Here is a 22,763-nt window from a genome sequence, read left to right as displayed (position 1 = left end):
CATTTCTTTGTCATTGGACAAACTTACAAAATCAGTGAGGGGTCAAATAATTATTTCCTCCACTGTATAACCCTGGCTACATCTACTGGGCACATATAACCCTGGCTACATCTACTGGGCACATATACCTCTGGCTACATCTACTGGGCACATATACCCCCTGGCTACATCTACTGGGCACATATACCTCTGGCTACATCTACTGGGCACATATAACCCTGGCTACATCTACTGGGCACATATAACCCTGGCTACATCTACTGGGCACATATACCTCTGGCTACATCTACTGGGCACATATACCTCTGGCTACATCTACTGGGCACATATAACCCTGGCTACATCTAATGGGCACATATAACCCTGGCTACATCTACTGGGCACATATACCTCTGGCTACATCTACTGGGCACATATACCTCTGGCTACATCTACTGGGCACATATACCCCCTGGCTACATCTACTGGGCACATATAACCCTGGCTACATCTACTGGGCACATATACCTCTAGCTACATCTACTGGGCACATATACCTCTGGCTACATCTACTGGGCACATATAACCCTGGCTACATCTACTGGGCACATATAACCCTGGCTACATCTACTGGGCACATATAACCCTGGCTACATCTACTGGGCACATATAACCCTGGCTACATCTACTGGGCACATATAACCCTGGCTACATCTACTGGGCACATATAACCCTGGCTACATCTACTGGGCACATATACCTCTGGCTACATCTACTGGGCACATATAACCCTGAATACATCTACTGGGCACATATACCTCTGGCTACATCTACTGGGCACATATAACCCTGGCTACATCTACTGGGCACATATAACCCTGGCTACATCTACTGGGCACATATACCTCTGGCTACATCTACTGGGCACATATACCTCTGGCTACATCTACTGGGCACATATAACCCTGGCTACATCTACTGGGCACATATAACCCTGGCTACATCTACTGGGGACATATACCTCTGGCTACATATACTGGGCTCATATATCTGCTGGCTACATATACTGAGGACACTGGCTGTTTGCCATTATGTGCATTTACTGGTGCAAAGCTGTCTCTTATTATGTGCATTTACTGGTGAAAAGCTGTCTCTTATGTTCATTTACTGGTGAAAAGCTGTCTCTCATTACATGCATTTACTGGTGAAAGGCTGTCTCTCATTACGTGCATTTACTGGTGAAAAGCTGTCTCTCATTACGTGCATTTACTGGTGAAACGCTGTCTCTCATTATGTGTATTTACTTGTCATGCCCACTTTAGTCGCCGCAAATTTCCTCGAACATGTTGCCCCCTACCCATTTGACTGCCCCCTCATATGTGCCAGTCTAGAACCGGCCCTGTACCCCTGCCTACATATACTGGGCACATATACCCCTGGCTACCTGTTCTGGGGACTTCTATACCCCTGGCCACCTATTTTGGGGACACCTATAGACCTGGGGCTACCTATTTTTGGGGAACCACTGCTGTCAGATTAAATGTATTTTGGGGAACTGCTGCCAGATTATGTGTATGTTGGGGGAATCGCTGCTGCCAGATTACATCTATTTTTTGGGAACCACTGCCATATTATCTGTATTTTGGAAAAACCTCTGCCAGATTACGTGGATTTTTGGTGAAATGCTGGAAGATTACATGTATTTTGGGGGAAGGGGGGGAAACACTATGGCAGAGCTCAAACTTCCCTGGCAGACCTTTCACAGCAATATTAAAATCATGTATATTTGGCTCCACCCATGACCATGCCCACATTCTGTTGCGTGGCCACGCCCATTTTTTTGCGCGGCGCAGGGGGTTTTGTCAGTAAAAAAAATCTTTGGTCAGTAAATTTTTAGGTATTTGTCAGTAAAAAATAACGTGAAAGGTTGGCAACACTGACCTACACGGGATGTATTCTTTGGTCCATGCACAGCTGTAGGCCAAGCTCCCTCTGCAGGTGCTGATCACATGACTCAATGCTAATGCACTGATCACGTGATCACAGCTGGCCTTTTCAGTGAACATAACCATGGAGTAAATAATGATGCACTGCTCACATGATCACAGCTCACATTACTGTACAGTCTGTGACTCCACTTGAACCCAGGTCCTGTTATTTAGCAAAGATCTTGTGACCAAAGCCTCGAGTATCCAGAAGAGAAGTTAAATCGCTGCTGCTGCAGTCACTTTTTCCTTTACTTTCTGTTAGAGTAAGGGCCTGTCTCCACTCGTCAGTTTTTCTGTGCATTATCTGCACAGGAAAACTGCAACCAATGTTAATCAATAGGCAGGGATGCTCATCACGGAATAATCATGGGTAACCACGGTGGTTACTCGGGATTCAAATTAGCTTTAATTGCCCCAGTTGAGCGGGTGGATCCGGTGGGGTTAATTACCCATAATGCCGCTCTCCGCCCAGCGTTTCAACGAGCTCGCAAGCGTCTATTGGACGCATTGCAAGCCTCGCTATGGAGAACTTCCTCCTTCAAGCCGGAAGGCCATTCGGATGCTTGCAAGCTCGTTGAAACGCTGGGCGGAGAGCGGCATTATGCATAATTAACACCGCCCCATCTACACACTCAACTGGGGCAATTAAAGCTAATTTGAATCACGACTAACCACCGTGGTTACCCATGATTATTCCGTGATTAACATCCCATTCATTGCCCTGGTTCACACGTGAATGCGTTTTTCATATGCAGAAAAATAATTTGACAGCAATGCAGCAATGTCAGAAAACTCATGCAGAAAAACTGACGGGTGGAGACTTTAGAACAGTTCCCCAGGCAAAACATTTATTACAACAATATTAGACCATAAAGCAATGTCTCGTAAAAAAAAAATGTGACCATCTTCAAGAACAACATTAACCTCCTTGCGACCACCTAGTGCCAATTGGTGGTCGCAAGGTGGCAGCCCTAGGACCACTCAACGCTAATTGTCATGTTTTCCTGGGGATCGCGCATCCCCACTGGAATGATGGACCTATGCTTCGTCATCAGTCTACCATCAGCGATCGCCATTAGCAGACTGTTAGAGTCTATATACATTGTACAGCGTTGCGAACTACGGCCGGCAGTGCTGTACCGGGGACAGTTGAGTGACAGAGAGCTGATTGCTGTGATTGGCTGTCGAGGGTGGGGGGGGGGGGAGAATAATTAAAAAAAATGGAAAAATGTATTAAAAATAAACAACAAATAAACAAAAAATGAATTAAACATCCCAACAGGGATCTTAGCCCACCAACAGAAATCTCTGTTGGTGGGCAGAAAAGCAGAGAGGGGGGGGGGGGTGGAAGATTCCCTATAAACTAAACAAGCCACACCCTCAGGTTTTCAGAGAGCCAAGGCACTTTCAGACAGTAGCAAGGGCTCATGGGAGCTCAGTCTGGGCAGGAGGAGGGGGAGGTATTGCTAGCCAGAGATTTCAGAGGCAGAAGGAGGAGGAGGGGGGGGGGGTTAGGTTTTTTTGCTCAAGATGCAGAAAAGCCTGCCTCTGTGTAATGTTTACAAACAACATGGCTGCTGTCATTGTATCACAGAAAGAAATAATAATAATATTCCATTAAAGCTGTTTGCAGCCATTTCTGGGACTGGTGCTCTTTGCCAGGGTGCACCTGGCGGTCATGCATGCTAAGATACTGGATTCTGGGCCTTGAGGCATTTGATAAAGCAAAGTTCCCTGCACACTCTGTCGCTTTAAAGGTATCAAGAAGCTCTACCTGCAGCCACTTCTAACACAGGTGCTCTTGGCACTTGGCGGTCATGCATGCTGAGCATGTGATACTTGGTTCTGGGCCTTGCTATATTTGGGGATGCGGGGATCCCTGCACTTGCTGTCGCCTTGAATTTATCGGGTGGCTCTGCCTGTGGCCCCCTCTGTGGCTTGTTCTCTTTGTGGGGGTGCACTTGGCGGTCGCGCGTGCTGGGGCACTTGGTTTTGGGCCTTGCAATATCTGATAATGCAGGGGGGATCTGGACTGGAGCACACTTTCGAGGGCGGCTGAGTTCCGCGTTGAACACGGGGTTCTGATCCATCTCTGCTGCGAGGGCGGTGGCAACTACGAAAAACTATCGTAACTGCAGGATTTCGGGGGGGGGGGGGGGGGGGGGGCGTCTTGTACGCTGGAGGATACGGTACTCTCTCTTTCTCTGAAGGTAGCTCTTCCTTCTTCTTTGGGTCTGTTTCTCCTTTCCCTTTCTTTATCTATTTCTATGTAATTATCAAATTTGATTGGCAAATTCTGATTAGCAAACATGATGAGACTCTAGTCAATGCCTAACACCAAGAGCGTGGTGATGAAAAATTAACAATATCAAATAACTTGTCTATATATCTTATGTAAAGTTTAGAATCTAGCTGCATACAGCTTCAACAGTTTATGATGATTTATTCCTGTGAAAACTTCACTCCCCTCTCCTTGTCCCTCCTCCCCTCTGCCTCTGAAATCTCTGGCTAGTAACCTCCTCCTCCTCGTCCTCCTGCCCAGACTGAGTTCCCATACGTCCTTGCTAAGACAGAGTGCCAAAGCTCTCTGGAGAAGACATGGGCGAGGCTTGTTTAATTTATAGGGAATTGGAGTATCAAAACCAAAAAAAAGTATCTGGCTTGAGGAATGCCCTATAAACTATATGAAAGGAACACAATTATGCAATGAGTAATCCACTTTAACAACCTAGGCTAAAAAAAAAGTAGGGAGGCTATGTTATAAAGCAATATACAGCAATACATAGAAATAGGAAGTATATCTGATGCTGGGCCTGCATCAGTGGATGGATAGTGTACTGGATGAGGGCTCTGCCTCTGACATGGGAGACCAGGGTTCAAATCTCGGCTCCACCTGTTCAGTAAGCCTGCACCTATTCAGTAAGGAGACATTGGGCAAGACTCCCTAACAATGCTACTGCCTACTAAGTGACTGCAGCTCAAATGCTTTATAAAGAGAAAAGCACAATATAAATGTTATTTGTCTAGTCGAGGTGCCCACACTTTTTCGGCTTGTGAGCTACTTTAAAAAAATTAGCAAGTCAAAATTATCTACCCATGTACAATTTTAGGAGCATAATTGTATATACATAATGGAAAATGTAGTGCGGTCGGGATCTACCATGAAGTCCTTCACGATCTACCGGTAGATCGCGATCTACCTATTGGGCACATTGTGTGTCTTGTGAAACTAGGAAACCACCTTCAGAGTCCAACAAAAAACCCTCGGAGTCAGAGCTTTCTGTCATGCTGCCCCTACCCTGTGGAATGCCTTGCCAAACTTAATGTAGACAGCTCCAACCCTGGGTGCATTTAAATCAAAACTGAAAAGCCACCTGTTTAGTCTGGCATTTAAGATCACATAACTTTTCTCCCTGTACACATCACTATGTATTGATCAGAATATGTACTGAGACAAGCTTACTTTATATACTCACGTATAAGCCTAATTTTTCTGCACAAAAAAATTTGCAGAAAAGTTACCCCCTCGACTTATATGCAAGTCAGTGGAGCAGAACGGATGATGGAGCAGGTTTTTTTACTGGCAGAGGTGCTTAAAGTGAACCAGATATGAAGAATGAAAAAGATTTTATACATACCTGAGGCTTCCTCCAGCCCGATCCGCCTGGATCGCTCCCACGCCGCCATCCTCCGCTGCCCGCAGCTACGAGAACTGGGTCCCTGCACTTCTGTCAGTCGGACCCAGTCTAGCGTAAGAGAAGTGCGCTGTTTGCGTTTCTCTCCAGCAGCCGCTGGAGAGATAAGTAGAGGGCGCACTTCTCCTGCGTAGACTGGCTCCGATGAAGTCAGTGACGGAACCCAGTTCCCGAAGCTGCGGGAAGCGGAGGACAGTGGCGTGGGAGCGATCCAGGCGGATCGGGCTGGAGAAAGCCCCAGGTATGTATAAAATCTTTTTCATTCTTCATATCTGGTTACCTTTAAGGATCGTGCCCTAGTGATCCTGCTCTTGCCAGCTGGCTCCCTGCTGTGTCCATGCCACCCAACACCTGCAACCTGGTGGGCAGAGTGTGCTGTTCAAGACTACCTGCGTCCCCAGTCAAATGGAGCGGAACGTGCAAGTAAAATAGCAGTGTTGCAATGATCGAGGATTCTTCCTGTGTGGCAATCGCTGTGTCTCATATCTATGATGCCATTAAGTAGCGTCTTGAGACAGCGGTATCATTCTTGGGGCACATCTGTCTACTGGGGATGGGGCTTATACAAAAGTCAATCACTTTTTCCTGGGTTCTGAGGGAAAAGTGGGTACCTCGGCTTACACGCGGATCGGCTTATATGAGAGTATATACGGTATGGACTTTGGGTCGTATGTGAGAAAAGCATTTTACACGTTTCAGTGTTGTCTTCATTTATGATGATTTATGGAATCTAAATTCTAATCATATCCCCAGAAGAGGAAGTAGATAGAATACTCTCTATTACAGACACATAGCAAAACCCAACAGAAGTTCTTTCCCTCCAATCAAAAAAAAATCCAATTATCTACTTTGACACTAGACACCCCTGGTGTAGAAGTTGGAGGAGAGTAATTGGACACCAGGGAACCTTATAAGGTGGCCAGTAGACATTGAGGTCGGCCTACGATTTGGTCCCAGTGTTCAAGGTCGGCCCACTTTGCATTTGAGTTTGCCACCCCTGCTTTAAACGAATACTACATACTTTAGGAGTGCTATTGTTATTTTATTTGGGTTTTTAGAAGAATCATAGCCCATTGGTCAGATGAAAAACTTACTGTGCTGCTTTCCAGAATGGAGATGCCCTCCTCGAACAGACCTTCCTGGATGCAGGCGGCGCACTTCTGAGGACCGGAGCTGAGAAAGACAGAGGAGATCTATGAGAGTATGCCAGAGATCACACTCTTCTTCCATAACTATCTAATTGTATTTATTATGAAGGCACAGACCATGTTAATCGTGGATTTGAAAGGGATTAAAGATGGATTAAACTCTGACATAACATTCAATAAACAGTTTTTTTTCCTACTTTGTATTACCCATACAGTTACCATATTTGTTTTTGTGCACAAATCTCAAGTTCCTAAAGTACTGTTTATCTGCTCTGAAAGCTGCCATTGCAATTTAATGTATAGCTGCTGTATTTGCATATTATAGTGTATCTCAGCTTTTCTAAAACTTTTTACCTTGGAGGAACCCTGCAAATAACTTCTGGATCTCATGGAACGCCTGCAAACAATTTTTTGATCTTGAGGACACCCTGCATTTATTTTGCAGGAGGCGTGGTCTTTAAAAGTAGGTGTGGCTGTTTATTTCACTACCCCCCTATTACACTGCCACACATACTGTCTACTTTTCCATAGCGCTTTATATTAATGTGCTCATTATTTTTCTGACCCCTAATTTAGTGCATCTTTTTACAGTATCCCCCTATTATAATGTGCTCTATTATACTTTCCCCACAATGGGGGAAATGCCAAAGTACCCATGCAGATTACTCAAGGAACCCTGGGGATCTAGGGAACTCTGGTTGAGAAAGACTGGTGTATCCACAGAGAATGTGTCTAAAGGCTCTACACGAGTAGATGCGGCCGCGATGCTCCTTATCAATCGAGCCGCTGATGCGGCTCGATTGATAAGATCCGACAGGACAGATCTCCGCACCGCTGATTCCCTGCTCGCTCCCCGCGAGGGGACAATGGCAGGGAATCGAGCGGAAGGTAAGCGGCGCCGGCGGGGATGAGCGGGGAATCGAATGCGGGGACGTGGCGGGCACGCGGAAGAGGCGATCCGGCGGCTAATCGAGCCGCCGGATCGCTGCAACATCTTATAGTGTAGACGGGGCTTAACACTTTCTGCTTATGCTCAATTGAAACACTGCCAGCAATGTTTACTAACAGTGGCTGATAAAAAAACACAAAAGATAATGTAATCACTTCCTCAACTTAAAATTCATATTTAAAGGGATACTGTAGGGGGGGGGGGGGGGGGGGGGGGGGGGGTCGGGGGAAAATGAGCTGAACTTACCCGGGGCTTCTAATGGTTCCCCGCAGACATTCTGTGTTGGCGCAGCCACTCACCGATGCTCCGGCCCCGCCTCCAGTACACTTCTGGAATTTCTGACTTTAAAGTCAGAAAACCACTGCGCCTGCGTTGCCGTGTCCTCGCTCCCGCTGATGTCACCAGGAGTGTACTGCGCAGACACAGACCATACTGGGCCTGCGCTGTGCGCTCTGGATGACATCAGTGGGATCTAGGACACGGCAACGCAGGCGCAGTGGTTTTCTGACTTTAAAGTCAGAAATTCCAGAAGTGAACTGGAGGCGGGGCCGGAGCATCGGGGAGTGGCTGCACGGGCACAGGATGTCTGCGGGGGACCATTAGAAGCCCCGGGTAAGTTCAGCTCATTTTCCCCCGACCCCCCTACAGTATCCCTTTAAGCCTCCCACAAAAGTGCTGTGTTTCACTGTTTAAATGCTCTTTCTGGCACAGTAGTAGGTTTCATGCTGTAAAGAATCTATAAAGAAGAAGAGCTGAGTTTCATACTATTTTTAGGTAGGCATATGTGATGTATGCACAATGAAGTGTCCCTGATCAAGTATCAATACAACCTGAACCACCCAAAATTGCAGAGGAAAGACCCCTAATTCCCCTTCGTATTTCCCCCAAAAAAGCTCCTACAGTCACTCAATGCGATAAAAAATGAATATGTCCAATCAATGTTTGATCAAGAAACAGGAAAACATCAATGGACACGACCTTCTTTAGATTTTTTGTTAAAGTTTATATACCATATTTTCACTCCATAAGACACGCCTAGATGTAGAGTAGGAAAAACAAGAAAAAAAAAATATTCTAAACCAATTGTGTCTTCTGGATTCACTCCAACATAGCAAACAAAATCTGTCTACTAATTCCTAAGGCCCCTTTCACATCGGAGCGTTTTGCTGGCGATTTTGGCAAAACGCTCAAGCGCTAATGCTTTTTAAAGCCGTAGTGCCATAGTACCATATGGACCTGTTCTCACTTGGGCTATTTGCGATTAACGCAAATCGCCAAACGCAAATTTGTATCCTGCACCATTTTCAAGCGATTTTACGGCAATCGCGTTTAGTGCTATAGAAGGGGAAAACGCGTTCACGGGGGAAAAAAAAAAATCGCCTCAGCAAGACACTAGCAAAAGCGCTAGCGTTTTGCAAGTGTGAATGGGCCCGTAACTGCCAGTGTAACTCCCCCCAGATTACAGAAGAGCAAGCACTGCAAGAAGTCATATTGTATGGCAATGTCTTATCTAGTGCAAGAAGAGCTGTGTAGTAAGGAAAGCATAGTATGTGGCTGCTTACAATCAGTGTAGCTGCCACACAGAACCATTTATCCTGTTTGCTCAGCTTTAGGACTTGGATTGAAAAATAAAATGAAAAGTTCTTCGCTGCAGACCTAAAAGCAGCACAGCTCCACACCACTGAAAAGCCTCCAATGGTATAATGTAACTAAAGATGGCCCATATATTGCTCAATGTGGCCAAAAGATAGATCCCTCTCGGATCATTACCTGATTTTTTTATAGACTTCAGCAGGATACCAGTTGAGTGAACCCAGTAGAATGAACATTTAAATGACACCAGTAACCAGAGGAATAAAGAGGCTGCCATATTTATTTCATTTTAAATAATGTAGATTGCCCAGCAGTCCTGCTGATTTTCATGCATCAGTAGTGTCTGAATCACACACTTGAAATAAGCATGCAGCTAAACCAGTCAGACTTCAGTCAGAAACACCTGATCTGCATGCTTGTTCAGGATATGTGTCTAAAATAATTTGAGGCAGAGGATCAGCAGGACAGCCAGGTAATGTGCATTGTTTAAAAGGAAATAAATAGGTCAGCCTCCATATCCCTCTCACTTCAGGTGCAGTGTTCTCCCCAGAAATTTTTCCCAGCCGGGTGGCATGAAAAAGTAGCCGGGTGGGGTGAGATGAGAGAATGCAGGGCCGGTGCTTCTCTGGACAAGTCTGCTTGCAGCAGAGAAGGAGGTGAGCAGATAACAGCCGGGTGCTCACCAAAACTAGCCGGGTGGAACACCTGGCTAAAAGGGCCTGGGGATAACACTGCAGGTGTGCTTTGACAGAGTTATCCTCCAAAGAGGGGCTTTCTCCAGTCACTCACCTGATGATCTTCCTGAGGCAGTGTGAGCAGTAGCGATGTCCGCACTGAGCCTGGAACGGCCTCCGGAGGATATTCTTGCACTCAGAGCACAGGTACTTCCCTTCGAGCTTGGTCCCCAAAATCTCTTTCTTGAAGCCCGGCTGGCTGTGGTCTATAGACCCCGGCGGAGAGTGGAGGGAGGCTGGAGGTGCTGCGGCCGCCATATGAGCAGAACACTGCAACAGGAAGCATAGGAAATGTTACTCACTGTGATACTGGACAGTATTAGGTGTCATATCACACACACACACCCCTGCTTCCTGCAACTGGGTGCCAAACTCCATCACGGTCCTCAAATGCACAATCTCCAATAACCAGGAAACCAAAGAAACCGAGCCAATCAAAGCCTCTAGCTGCTGTTGAATGAACCAGCTGCTGGCTTTGAAAGGTTTCATTTCTCTTAAGTCGCATGAAAACTCATCCCGACATCGTTTTTAGACACACCTCATACTTACTACACGCTATAGACAAGCTTCTTACCATCAAATCTAGGGGCCCAGGCATTGGTACATAGTCTGCCCATCATTTCTGAAAGTCACTAACCAATCAGTGTCTGATTTCTGAGGTAAAGTCCCACACCTTCCCCTTTCAACATTTCCAGAGGCAGCTCAGCTAATCTGCTCAAAGCTACAGCAATAAACAAACAATATATAAACAAATGTCCCCATAATGTCGCCTATAGCAACATTATGCTATCATATATGCCCACCTATAAAGAGATGTTTCTGCATTACAGGTGAAGAAATGTAATACAGAAAATACTCTTTATAAGGGAGGAGCATTATGGTAGCAAATTTAGCAATACATATATTTAAAATGCCTGCCTAGCTGAGTCTTGCAGCTTTATTTCCTGTTGGAATGACAGTGCAAATCTACTAGAGAGGAAGCTGTCCAGACTCCGCCTCCTATCCCATCATCACTCACACCTGATTTAGTCTGAGAGGAGTTGGGATAATAATAATAATATGGTAGGACATTAGACTAGGATTACACTGTGAGCGCCTCTGAGGGCAGTCAGTGACATGACTATGTACTCTGTAAAGTGTTGCAGAAGATGCCAGTGCTACATACAGTAAATACATAATATGGTAGGACCTTAGACCAGGGCTGTGGAGTCGGTCCAAAAATCCACCGACTCCGACTCCTCAGTTTAGGATTCCACCGACTCCGACTCCTCTAATTTGCAGATTACAATTTTGTTGATTAAAAGTATGTAACATGAAATTCGTCTCTTAAAGGGATACTGTAGGGGGTTTGGGGGAAAATGAGTTGAACTTACCCGGAGCTTCTAATGGTCCCCCGCAGACATCCTGTGCCCACGCAGCCACTCACTGATGCTCTGGCCCCGCCTCCGGTTCACTTCTGGAATTTCTGACGTTAAAGTCAGAAAACCACTGTGCCTGCGTTGCCGTGTCCTCACTCCCGCTGATGTCACCAGGGGTGTACTGCGCAGGCCCAGTATGGTCTGTGTCTGCGCCGTGTGCTCCTGGTGACATCAGGGAAAGCGAGGACACGGCAACACAGGCGCAGTGGTTTTCTGACTTTAAAGTCAGAAATTCCAGAAGTGAACCGGAGGCGGGGCCAGAGCATCAGTGTGTGGCTGCGTGGGCACAGGATGTCTGCGGGGGACCATTAGAAGCCCCGGGTAAGTTCAACTCATTTTCCCCCGACCCCCCTACAGTATCCCTTTAACTGCCAACTCTTAGGAATTTTACAAGACAACTGAAGTGAGAAGGATATGTAGACTACTATTTATACAAGACAACTGAAGTGAGAAGGATATGTAGACTACTATTTATTCCCTTTAGACTAAAACTAGTCCTTGGTAATAGTACTTGTAAAAGGTACAAACCGGAACACAGAACATCTATCAGGCCCTAGGCAATGTAAGTGTGGGTACATGTAAGAATGATGTGCAGGTACTCTGCAGGGGAATAAGGAGATTGTAGACAGACAACACCTCTGTGTTCAATGTGCACAGCATTCTCAGTGGATTCCCTGCAGCTCTGTGGGGAGTGCATATGTAGAGTATAGTACTACTGTGTAACAAAGTAAACCTGAGACAGATGAAATTAAAGTTTTATACATACCTGGGGCTTCCTCCAGCCGCCTTCAGGATAATCAGTCCCCTGTTGTCCTCCTCCACCACCTGGATCTTCTGCTATGAGTCCAGGTACTTGAGCCAGTCAGGCGTAGTGCGCATGCACACACTCCGCCGCCAGGAGCATACTACACCTATCCAGCGCTATTGTGCAGGTGCAGAATGTTCCTGGCTGTGGGAGCGGCATGCGGCCGGACATCGCTGACTGGCTGAATTACTAGGACTCATAGCAGAAGATCCGGGTGGTGGAGGACAGCGAGGGACTGATTAGCCTGAAGGGGGCTGGAGGAAGCCCCAGGTATGTATAAAACTTTACTTTTCATCCGTCTCAGTTACCCTTTAATTTGTAGTCACCAAACAAAATTTTAATAACATAGCACATTATTTGATTTCATCAGCAAAGGGAGTGCATACATTTGCATAAATCAGCATCAATGCAGAATTATTTCCATCTCGTTGACAATCTCTACTAGTGACACAGCTACACATCAGGCTTTATTCTTACAGCATAGATGTTATTTAGTGTATATGTTACGGCCAGAACCCGAAGTTTGGCCAGAACTAGAAGTGGCCGGCCACTTCGGGTTCTGGCCGGCCAATGTGCGAACTGGCCGCTGCGCTGCGGCCAATGTGAGAAATGCAACAATTCCTGTAAAGTTAATGGGATGTTGTGGCCGCAGCGCAGCGGGCAAATGTATCACACATCTTTACTTTATTCAATGACATTAAGCCGACCGGCTTTTTCCCCGCTTTCTCTCTTCCTCTCGCCTCTCTCTCCTCCCCTCGCCTCTCTCTCTTCCTTCTCTTATGGGCAGCCGGGCGGGGACACGCGTGTCCAGGAGAGTCGTTCGTCGCGGCAGGAGAGCAGAGCGGGGAGGCTGCAGACATCGCTTCTGCCAGCACCCGCTCTGCAAGAACGGCAGGATTCCCCTGCCGCGACGAACGACTCCGGAGGGACACGCGTGTCCCCGCCCGGCTGCCCATAAGAGAAGAGAGAGAGAGAGGCGGGGGGAGGAGGAGAGAGAGGCGGGGGGGAGGAGAGAGGCAGAGAAAAAGCCGGGCGGCTTAATGTCATTGAATAAAGTAAAGATGTGTGATACATTTTGCCCGCTGCGCTGCGGCCACAACATCACATTAACCTTACAGGAATTGTTGCATTTCTCACATTGGCCGCAGCGCAGCGGCCAGTTCGCACATTGGCCGGCCAGAACCCGAAGTGGCCGGCCACTTCTAGTTCTGGCCAAACTTCGGGTTCTGGCCGTAACATATATAAGAGATTCCTGTGTACACATCATATATACAGTCACAATCAGATATGTATATCTGACCTTAAAAATACGGGGACTGCTTTATTGAAGCAGCACAAGTAACTAATTTTGATTGGTTTATTTCATTTTTGTGGACTAAGCACAGCTATTACTGTATATATACTGTATATATACATTATTTTTAATGACTATTATCTGAGAAATAGAACATTTTATCATATTTTCTATTTTAATTACAGTTACAAATTCATTAGGAGTCGGAGTCGGAGTCTGTGCATTTTTTCCCGACTCCGACTCCAGGCACCCAAAATTGCCCGACTCCACGACTCCGACTCCACAGCCCTGCCTTAGACTAGGACTACAGTAGGATTAGACTGTGATCTCTTCTGAGGACAGTCAGTGACATGACTATGTACTCTGTAAAGTGCTGCAGAAGATGCCAGTGCTATATACAGTACATACATAATAATATGGTAGCACATTAGACTATGACTATTGTAGGGATTAGATTGTGAGCTCCTCTGAGTACAGTCAGTGACATGACTATGTACTCTGTAAAGTGCTGCAGAGGATGTCAGTGCTATATAAATACATAATAATGATATGGTAGGGCATTACAGTATGACTATGGTAGGATTAGATTGTGAGCTCTTCTGAGGACAGTCAGTGACAAGACTATGTACTCTGTAAAGTGCTGCAGAAGATGTCAGTGCTATGTAAATACATAATAATCATTACCGTCGGGATCCCGCGCTGAGTGATTGGGGAAGAGGACCGAGCGGTCCTCTACCCAATCGCACTGCCATTCACATGGAGTGAATGGACGCGACTGCAAACAGCGGCCGCGTCCATTCATAAAAACAGGAAATGTTACAGTTTAATAAAGAGTTAAAAAAAAAATCACTTCCTATACGGGAGTGTTCACTAGCGCCGTCTTGTGGCCAAAAAGTATATTACACACATATACACACATATATATATATATATATATATATATATATATATATATATATATATATATATATATATATATATATATATATATATATATATATACATATATACATACATATATATACACACACACACACACAAGTACATATACACTATTAATAAAATAACACTTCAAACCCTCCCCCCCCCTCCCAAAAAAAAACACTTGTAAATAAAAATCAGCTTAAAATAAATAAATAAATAGTTGCCTTAGGGACTCCGCTTTTTTTAATTTATATTTAATGGGGGAAAATTAATTTTAATTTATTATATAGGGGCTGGTAATTATGGCCAGAACAAAAAAAAACTAGCACCTATATTTCAAAATAATATATTGTCGCCATACATTGTGATAGGGACATAATTTAAACGGTTTAATAATCGGGACAACTGGGCAAATAAACGGTGTTTGTTTTAACCACACGATATAATAATGGCTGAAAACTGAGAAATAATTATTTTTTTTCATTTTTTTCGTTTTTTTTCCCATTAAAACGCATTAAGGATAAAACAATTCTTAGCAAAATGTACTACCCACAGAAAGCCTAATTGGTGGCGAAAAAAACGAGGTATAGATCATTTTCTTGTGATAAGTAGTAATAAAGTTATTAGGGAATAAAAGGGAAGAGCACTGACAAGTGAAAATTGCTCTGGTCCGTTAGAGTAAACACCCTTGGGGGTGAACTGGTTAAGCTAGGTACACACAATGAGATTTTCTGTCAGATTTACTGTCAGATTGATTATTTCTGACAGGTCCAATCTGATTTCCGATCGATTTTCCATTTACTTCTATGGAAATTTGATCGGAAAAACAATTGAAAAACATATTGGACCTGTCATAAATAATCAATCTGACAGGAAATCGGACAGGAAATCTTATTGTGCGTACCTAGCATTAGACTAGGACTATGGTATGGTATATGGTAGGTCTTTAGCGCTCCTCGGGCAGCCTTCAGAACTACTTGCGCATGCACACTACCAATCCACATGTCTGCGTGACTACTTGCGTCCCAAAGTAGTTCCAAAGGTGGCTTGAAAAGTGCCAAAATCTACCAAGTGTAATAACTTCAGCACAGGAACAGCGGGACAGAACGAGAATTGGGAAGTCTTTATGGTATGCAGAACCTTCCCTCTGCTCAGCTATGTATCAAACCCCAACAGAGTGTTTCACTTCAGATTCCCTTTACATACAGAGCCAAAACATATTTTGTAATTTAGAAATAAAAGATAATTGTTAAAGTTTTCTCTCACACTTATAAGTTACAACAGCACGTCTGAACGACAGAAATGACACGAAAAGAAAATGTACCCAGAGTTAAACAAGACACAGAACATTCATATTGCGCTTTTCTCCTGGCGGACCAAAAATACCAGTGCTGCAGCCACTAGGGGTGCGCTCTATAGGCAGTAGCAGTGTTAGGGAGACTTGCCTAAGGTCTCCTACTGAATAGGTGCTGGCTTACTGAACAGGAAGAGATGAGATTTGAACCCTGGTCTCCTGTGTCAGAGGCAGAGCCCTTAACCATTACACCATCCAGCCACTGCAACAGGTGCTCAGTAAACTGAAGTCTAAATGGCCAGCAACACAAATTAAATACCCTGGAGGCTCCATGAGTGACTGCGAGGGCACAGGACTGCTGGAGGGGGCTGGTAGAAGCCCCAGGAAAGTAAAACTGATATTTTATTCCTGGCTTAAGTGTCCCTTTAATTTGTCAAATAAATAAAGAGGAGAATAATCCACAAAGTTACAGTAATCCACAAGACAAGTACTCACACATGACCAGGCTGACAATGAATGGAAATCCTGTAGTGAAAACGTGTGTCTCTCAATTTATACGTCAGAAGAAAAACCTGACTCATCTGATGACTCTGCATAAAGTCAAGTGATCCTTTTCTGATATAAGCATACAGTTATGGGGCTATCACAGGACAGCACTTCACTGTATGCAGTGACAGCACTATTTGCTTTAGTACCAGTCATTATACAGTACATCAAAACAAATAATAATAATTCACTGAATACACAAATCTCACTGGCAAGCATGACCACAAACCTAGCTCATCACAAAACCAGGTAAATAACACAGTGATAAAAAAGAATCATCATCGGACGTACGTGCTGTACAGTATATACGGCTGCACAGTATGTATATATATATACATATATATATATATATATATATATATATATATATATATATATGTATGTGTATGTATGTATGTATGTATGTATGTATGTATGTATGTATGTATGTATGTATGTATGTATGTATGTATATATATATATATGTGTATGTGTATGTGTATGTGTATGTGTATGTGTATGTATGTATGTATATATATATTATTATTATTATTATTATTATTTAGTATTTATATAGCGCCGACATATTACGCAGCGCTGTACAGTGTATATATATATCTTGTCACTAACTGTCCCTCAAGGAGCTCACAATCTAATCCCTACCATTGCCATATGTCTATATTATGTAGTGTAAGTACTGTAGTCTAGGGCCAATTTTTTTTTAGGGGGAGCCAATTAACTTATCCGTATGTTTTTGGAATGTGGGAGGAAACCGGAGTGCCCGGAGGAAACCCACGCAGACACGGAGAGAACATACAAACTCTTTGCAGATAGTGCCCTGGCTGGGATTCGAACCAGGGACCCAGCGCTGCAAGGCGAGAGAGCTAACCACTACGCCACCGTGCTGCCCCTATATATATATATATATATATATATATATATATATATATATATATATATATATATATATATATATATATATATATATATATATATATATATATATATATATATATATATATATATATATATATATATATATAAATATATATATAAATATATATATAAATATATATATAAATATATATATAAATATATATATATAAATATGTATGTATGTATGTATGTATGTATGTATGTATGTATGTATGTATGTATGTATGTATGTATGTATATGTGTATGTATGTATGTATATGTGTATGTATGTATGTATGTATGTATGAGAAGATCACTCGAAACCACCTTGACCGATTTCAACAAAACTAGGTATACAGACTCCTTACTACATGGGAAGATATGTTCTGGTGGTCCCGCCTCCCCCCCCCAACCTGGGAAAGTGGGTGGAGCATAACACAGCCAATCGTATTTCAGTCGTTCATTTTTAAATGGGAAAATATAAACTGCAGCCATTCTCACACTGTTAATCACAGAGTTCTCAAACTTGGCACACTTGGTCACTGGGTGACTGGGATTAATATTCAGGAAAGTGGGTGGAGCCTACTACAGCTAATCAAAATTCACCTACTGATTTTCAAGGAGAATATTTAAACTGCTGCCATTCTTACACTGTAAATGGCAGAGGCCTCAGACCTGGTAGAGTTGGTCATTGGGTGACTGGGGTTCAAATTCACTAAAGGAGGCGGAGCCACAAACCGCCAATCAGATTTCTTTGCTGGATAAACTGCTTCCATTCACACATTTTTGATGCCAAGAACCTGAAAGCTCAGACTTGGTCATTGAGTGACTGTGTGTCAAGGTTACAAAAAGTGGGTGGAATCAAAAACTTATTTCCCTGGGAAAATGTAGACTGCAGCCCTTCTTCACTGTTAATGGCAGGGTTCTCAAACTTTGCACAGTTGGTCACTGGGTGACTGGAATTAATATTCAGGGAAGTGGGTGGAGCCTACAAAAGCCAATCAATATTCACCTATTGATTTTCATGGGGAAATTTTAAATTGCTGCCATTCTTACACAGTTAAAGAGACACTGAAGCGAAAAAAAATATATGATATAATGAATTGGTTGTGTACTATGAATAATTACTAGAAGATTAGCAGCAAAGAAAATATTCTCATATTTTTATTTTCAGGTATATAGTGTTTTTTCTAACATTGCATCATTCTCTAATATGTGCAGATTACACAACACTCAGCATTCAAAATGAGTCTTTCAGAGCAGTCTGTGAACGAATGACCTCTCCTCTGGCAGAGGAAAAGTAAAAAATTAACTAACAGTTGAGATACTAAAAGTCAGAAAACAGCCCTCTCCACGACTTTGAAAGTCGTAGAGCTTAATGGCTTTTTTGTATAGAGATAACAACTGGAGTTTCTTAAATCTTCCTGGACTGGAAACAATTAGACTGATGTATCTGATCTTAATGTTTTATTTCTTAGCTGTACTACACATACAAATCATAATATCATAATTTTTTTTTTCGCTTCAGTGTCTCTTTAATGACAAAAGCCTCAAACCTGCTATAGTCAGTCATTCAGAATTCAAATTCAGAAAAAGGGGGCGGAGCAACAAACAGCCAATTAGACTGTTTTATTTCAATGGTAAAATTTAAAGGTACTTATCCGTTAGCCGGGAGTTAATTCCAATTATAAATTACTTCACGTAAAACCTGTGCATGTAAACGCCGGCTTGCTTCCTCTCGCTCTCTTCCCCCCTCTCTCGTATGAGCCTTGGGGAGGGGACATGCGTGTCCCCCCAGAGTCGTTCGTTGAGATATTGCGACGAACGACTCTGGGGGGACACGCATGTCCCCTCCCCAGTGTTCTATAGGAGAGAGGGCAAAGGGGGGAGGGGGGAGGAGAGCGAGAGAGGAAGCAAGCCGGCGGCTTGATCTGTTAAGACGGGCGCATCCGGCGTTTACATTCACAGGTTTACGTGAAGTAATTTATAATTGGAATTAACATCAACAGCGCCACCTGCCGGATGCGCCCGGCTAACGGATAAGTACCAATTTAAATTATTGATGCCAAAGACCCCAAAACTCACACCCAAACTTGGTCATTGAGCAACTGTGTGTCAAGGTTAGAAAAAGTGAGCGGAGCCAACAACCAAATACATACCCGGGCAACACTGAGTCAACAGTAGGCAACTACATAACTCAAAATCAACACTTTTTTCTTTTTTAAAATCCAGAGTCGGAGTTTAATTCTGCTTGTACTGTAGAATCCCTTTATAGTAAAAACTCCAAGGGACCAGGAAAAGTAGTTTACTACATCAGAAGTTTACTATACCAGAATTGGTCATACACTGCATATTTATGCAGACGAGATTCTGCTGCATTTAAAAGTTGGATGATCATGTTATGTATAGAAGGGGAAAATTACATAATATTATGTTTTTCCGACATACTCAACAATACAAGACACAACAGGTGCAGGAATGTGCAGATTACCAAACTTTTTAATTCAATGATAATGTCAGGAGACAGGTGAAGCCAAGCATTGTACATGGTCCAGGAGAAGATGTAAATACACCATCTCATAGGTAAGTGGACAAATTGCCCAAATCTTACCTTCTCTGAGACAAACAGGATTTTTAGCAGTAGAATCCTTATTTAAAGGGGTTCTATGGCATGTTAATAAAAAAAAAAAAAATTACACTTACCTAGGGCTTCTATCGGCCCCCTATTGCTGTCATGTCCCGCGCCGTCCTCCTCCGATCCGCCGTTCTCCGCTGCCGGCCCCGGTCTAATTATTATTCTAACGCATCATCGGAAGCTTACTGCGCCTGCTCAGTACAAGAAAATTTCGAACTGCGACTGCGCAGTACGTTCCCAGAGACACGAGCAGGAGCGCGCACTATTAGTTTTGTTAGACAAATAATTGCCCGATGCCGGCGGCAGGGAACGGAGGATCGTAGGAAGACGGCGCAGGACATTACAGCAACAGGGGGCCGATAGAAGCCCCAGGTAAGTGTCAGTTTGTTTTCTTTTTAACATGCCACAGAACCCATTTAACGAAAAAGCAGGGCTGTGGAGTCGGTACAAAAATCTTCCGACCAACTCAGACTCCTCAGTTTATGAAATCACGACTCCGACTCCAACTCCGGGTACCCAAAATGGCTCAGACTCCGACTCCTCGACTCCGACTCCTTAGTCTAATACTTAACAGGGATGTGGATTGTGTAAAAAAAAAATCAGCTGACTCCGACTCTTCAGTTTATGAAGTCAGCGACTCCGACTCCAACTCCGGGTGCCCACAATTGCTCCGACTCCGACTCCTCGACTCAGACTCCACAGCCCTGCGAAAAAGTTTTGAGACCTGGAAGAGACCAGCTGAAATAGTTCAAGGACATCTGAAGGAAAACCCAGACAGCTCATGGTGACCCTGAACCACCTGTTATGTTGGATTGATGGCTCTGTAAAATTGTACTACTGTAGTTAAAGGCTCACTATACACCAGCTGTTCTAGATATAAGCCTGGCTTCAGGGGCAAAAATACATAATTTGCATATTCAGTAGTGGTGCATTGTGGGAAACCACAGTTGCTCACTTACAGCTGAATTATCGCAAATTCCTTCTGTTTTAAGAATGCAAAATTACACAAAGACACCTGAAGTTGGAGGGATACGGAGGCTGCCATATTTATTTCCTTTTAAACAATACCAGTTGCCTGGCAGCCCTGGTGATCTCTGGCTGCAGTAGTGTCTGAATCACACACCTGAAACCAGCATGCAGCTAATCCAGTCACACTTCAGTAAGAGCGCCTGATCTGCTGCATGCTTGTTCAGGGGCTGTGGCTAAATGTATTAGAGGCAGAGAATCAGCACTAGGGGTGAGCTTCTGAATTCGCGGAATTCCGATTTTCAAGTTTATGATTAGAAATCAGCTTTCCGCGGCAGAAAACATTATGCAGAAATTGGAAATTCACAAAAAACTACCACATTACCGAGACTCAAAAATTCTACGCCAATCACAAGACTCTGAAACATTGGATCAACAGGAGAATCTATAAATATATAATACAGTAATAATATGGTAGGACATTAGACTATGACTATGGTAGGATTAGATTGGGAGCTCCTATGAGGACAGTCAGTGACATGACTATGTACTCTGTAATGTGCTGCAGAAACAGTACTTACACTCCTAAGATTTCTTGTTTTTTCCCTGAATGGGCATAAAACTGAATTGGAAACAATACCTACAATGTCTGTATATATAGATATGGCTGTGGTCTTATGCTGGGCATACACGGCATCAAGGGAGGCTTATCAATCGAGCCTGATGGCTCGATCGATAATATCCGACGTGTCCAATGACCGCGGGGATCGATTCCACGATCGCAACCCACGGACGGACAATAGCAGCGAATCGAGCGGAAGATAAGAAGCGCTGGCGGGGACGAGCGGGAATCGATCCGGGCGCATGCACGGACGAGCGGGGACGCGGCGGGAGTCGATCCGGTGGCTAATCGGCCGCCGGATCGACCCGTGTAAGCCCAGCATAAGTGCTACTCCAATCCATAGTGGCAGCTGTGAACAATAATGAAGTCATATCCTGTCCATGTAAAGAAAATATAAAATGGAGGATCTGATGCAGGTTAGGGTCTCCAGAATCACAGCCATAGCGTGCCCAGTGTCCTGCCCACTACCATCAGGAGCTCCACCCCCTTGTCTACCACCTAAGATGGGATCTACACTTTGCTAGAGGCACAATGGTGCATTCAAAGTTTATCCTGAGTGGATATGCTGTGCTCCTTTGCAGTGACTATAAGGCCCCTTTTACACTTAAAGGACCACTATCGCGAAAAAAAAGTAGGCATTTAAAATCTGACAGAAACGACAGGTTTTGGGACAATCCATCTCTTCATAGGGTATTTCAAGGGTTTGCTTTGTTTTCAGCAGCATTTCCTGAACAGCAGTTTAACTGCCAAAATAGCAAGATACCAGCCGGCCTCCCTAATCACTTGCACACTATTATGTCAGTTAGATTTTGCAACTGTTGTTCAGGAAATGCTGTTGAAAACAAAGAAAGCCCTGAGAATCCCCCTTAAAAAGATGGACTGGCCCAACACCTGTCACATTTTAACTGCCTACTTGTTTCGCGATAGTGGTCCTTTAATCAGTTGCTCTCAGTTATAACTGAAAGAACACTGATTTTCAAAGTAATGCCCATGTTTTCCTATGGCACCTTTCACACTTAATGCGTTTTAACTGAAATCTTTTGCACAATGCACTGCTATGAAAATAACGCGTACTAACGCACACTAACTGTCGCATACCAACGCGTACTAACGCGTACTAAGGCACACTAACTGATTAAGTGTAAATGGGCCCTGACTGTTATGCATCCAGTCAGGTGCTGCCGCTGTCAATTGGAGACACAGATTCTGGGCTTGGGGACAAGCATTTGAGCCCCAGCAGAAACATAGGGCTACCATTGGATACATCAATGGGAAGCC

The 22,763-nt window shown here is 44.0% G+C and overlaps 1 protein-coding gene across 3 annotated transcripts in view; it reads right to left on the bottom strand.

Annotated features, from left to right (window-relative positions):
• TRAF2 (TNF receptor associated factor 2) overlaps nt 1-22,763 on the bottom strand; it is a 182,760-nt gene that overhangs the window by 58,111 nt on the left and 101,886 nt on the right. For all 3 annotated transcript variants that reach the window (XR_011023232.1, XM_068248957.1, XM_068248958.1), the window contains exons 4-5: nt 10,142-10,356; nt 6,757-6,835 (exon numbers count right to left, since the gene is read on the bottom strand). Coding sequence is in view for 2 of the 3 variants with exons in the window: in XM_068248957.1 (XP_068105058.1) it covers nt 6,757-6,835; nt 10,142-10,344 (282 nt within the window). In the remaining variant the exon portion in view is untranslated. The remainder of the gene's footprint in view (nt 1-6,756; nt 6,836-10,141; nt 10,357-22,763) is intronic.

The sequence above is a fragment of the Hyperolius riggenbachi genome, chromosome 8 (genome assembly GCF_040937935.1).
Source record: "Hyperolius riggenbachi isolate aHypRig1 chromosome 8, aHypRig1.pri, whole genome shotgun sequence".
In the NCBI taxonomy this organism is placed as follows: domain Eukaryota; kingdom Metazoa; phylum Chordata; class Amphibia; order Anura; family Hyperoliidae; genus Hyperolius; species Hyperolius riggenbachi.
The sequence above is the reverse complement of the archived record's forward strand: the minus strand, read 5'-3'. Positions and strand labels throughout refer to the sequence as shown.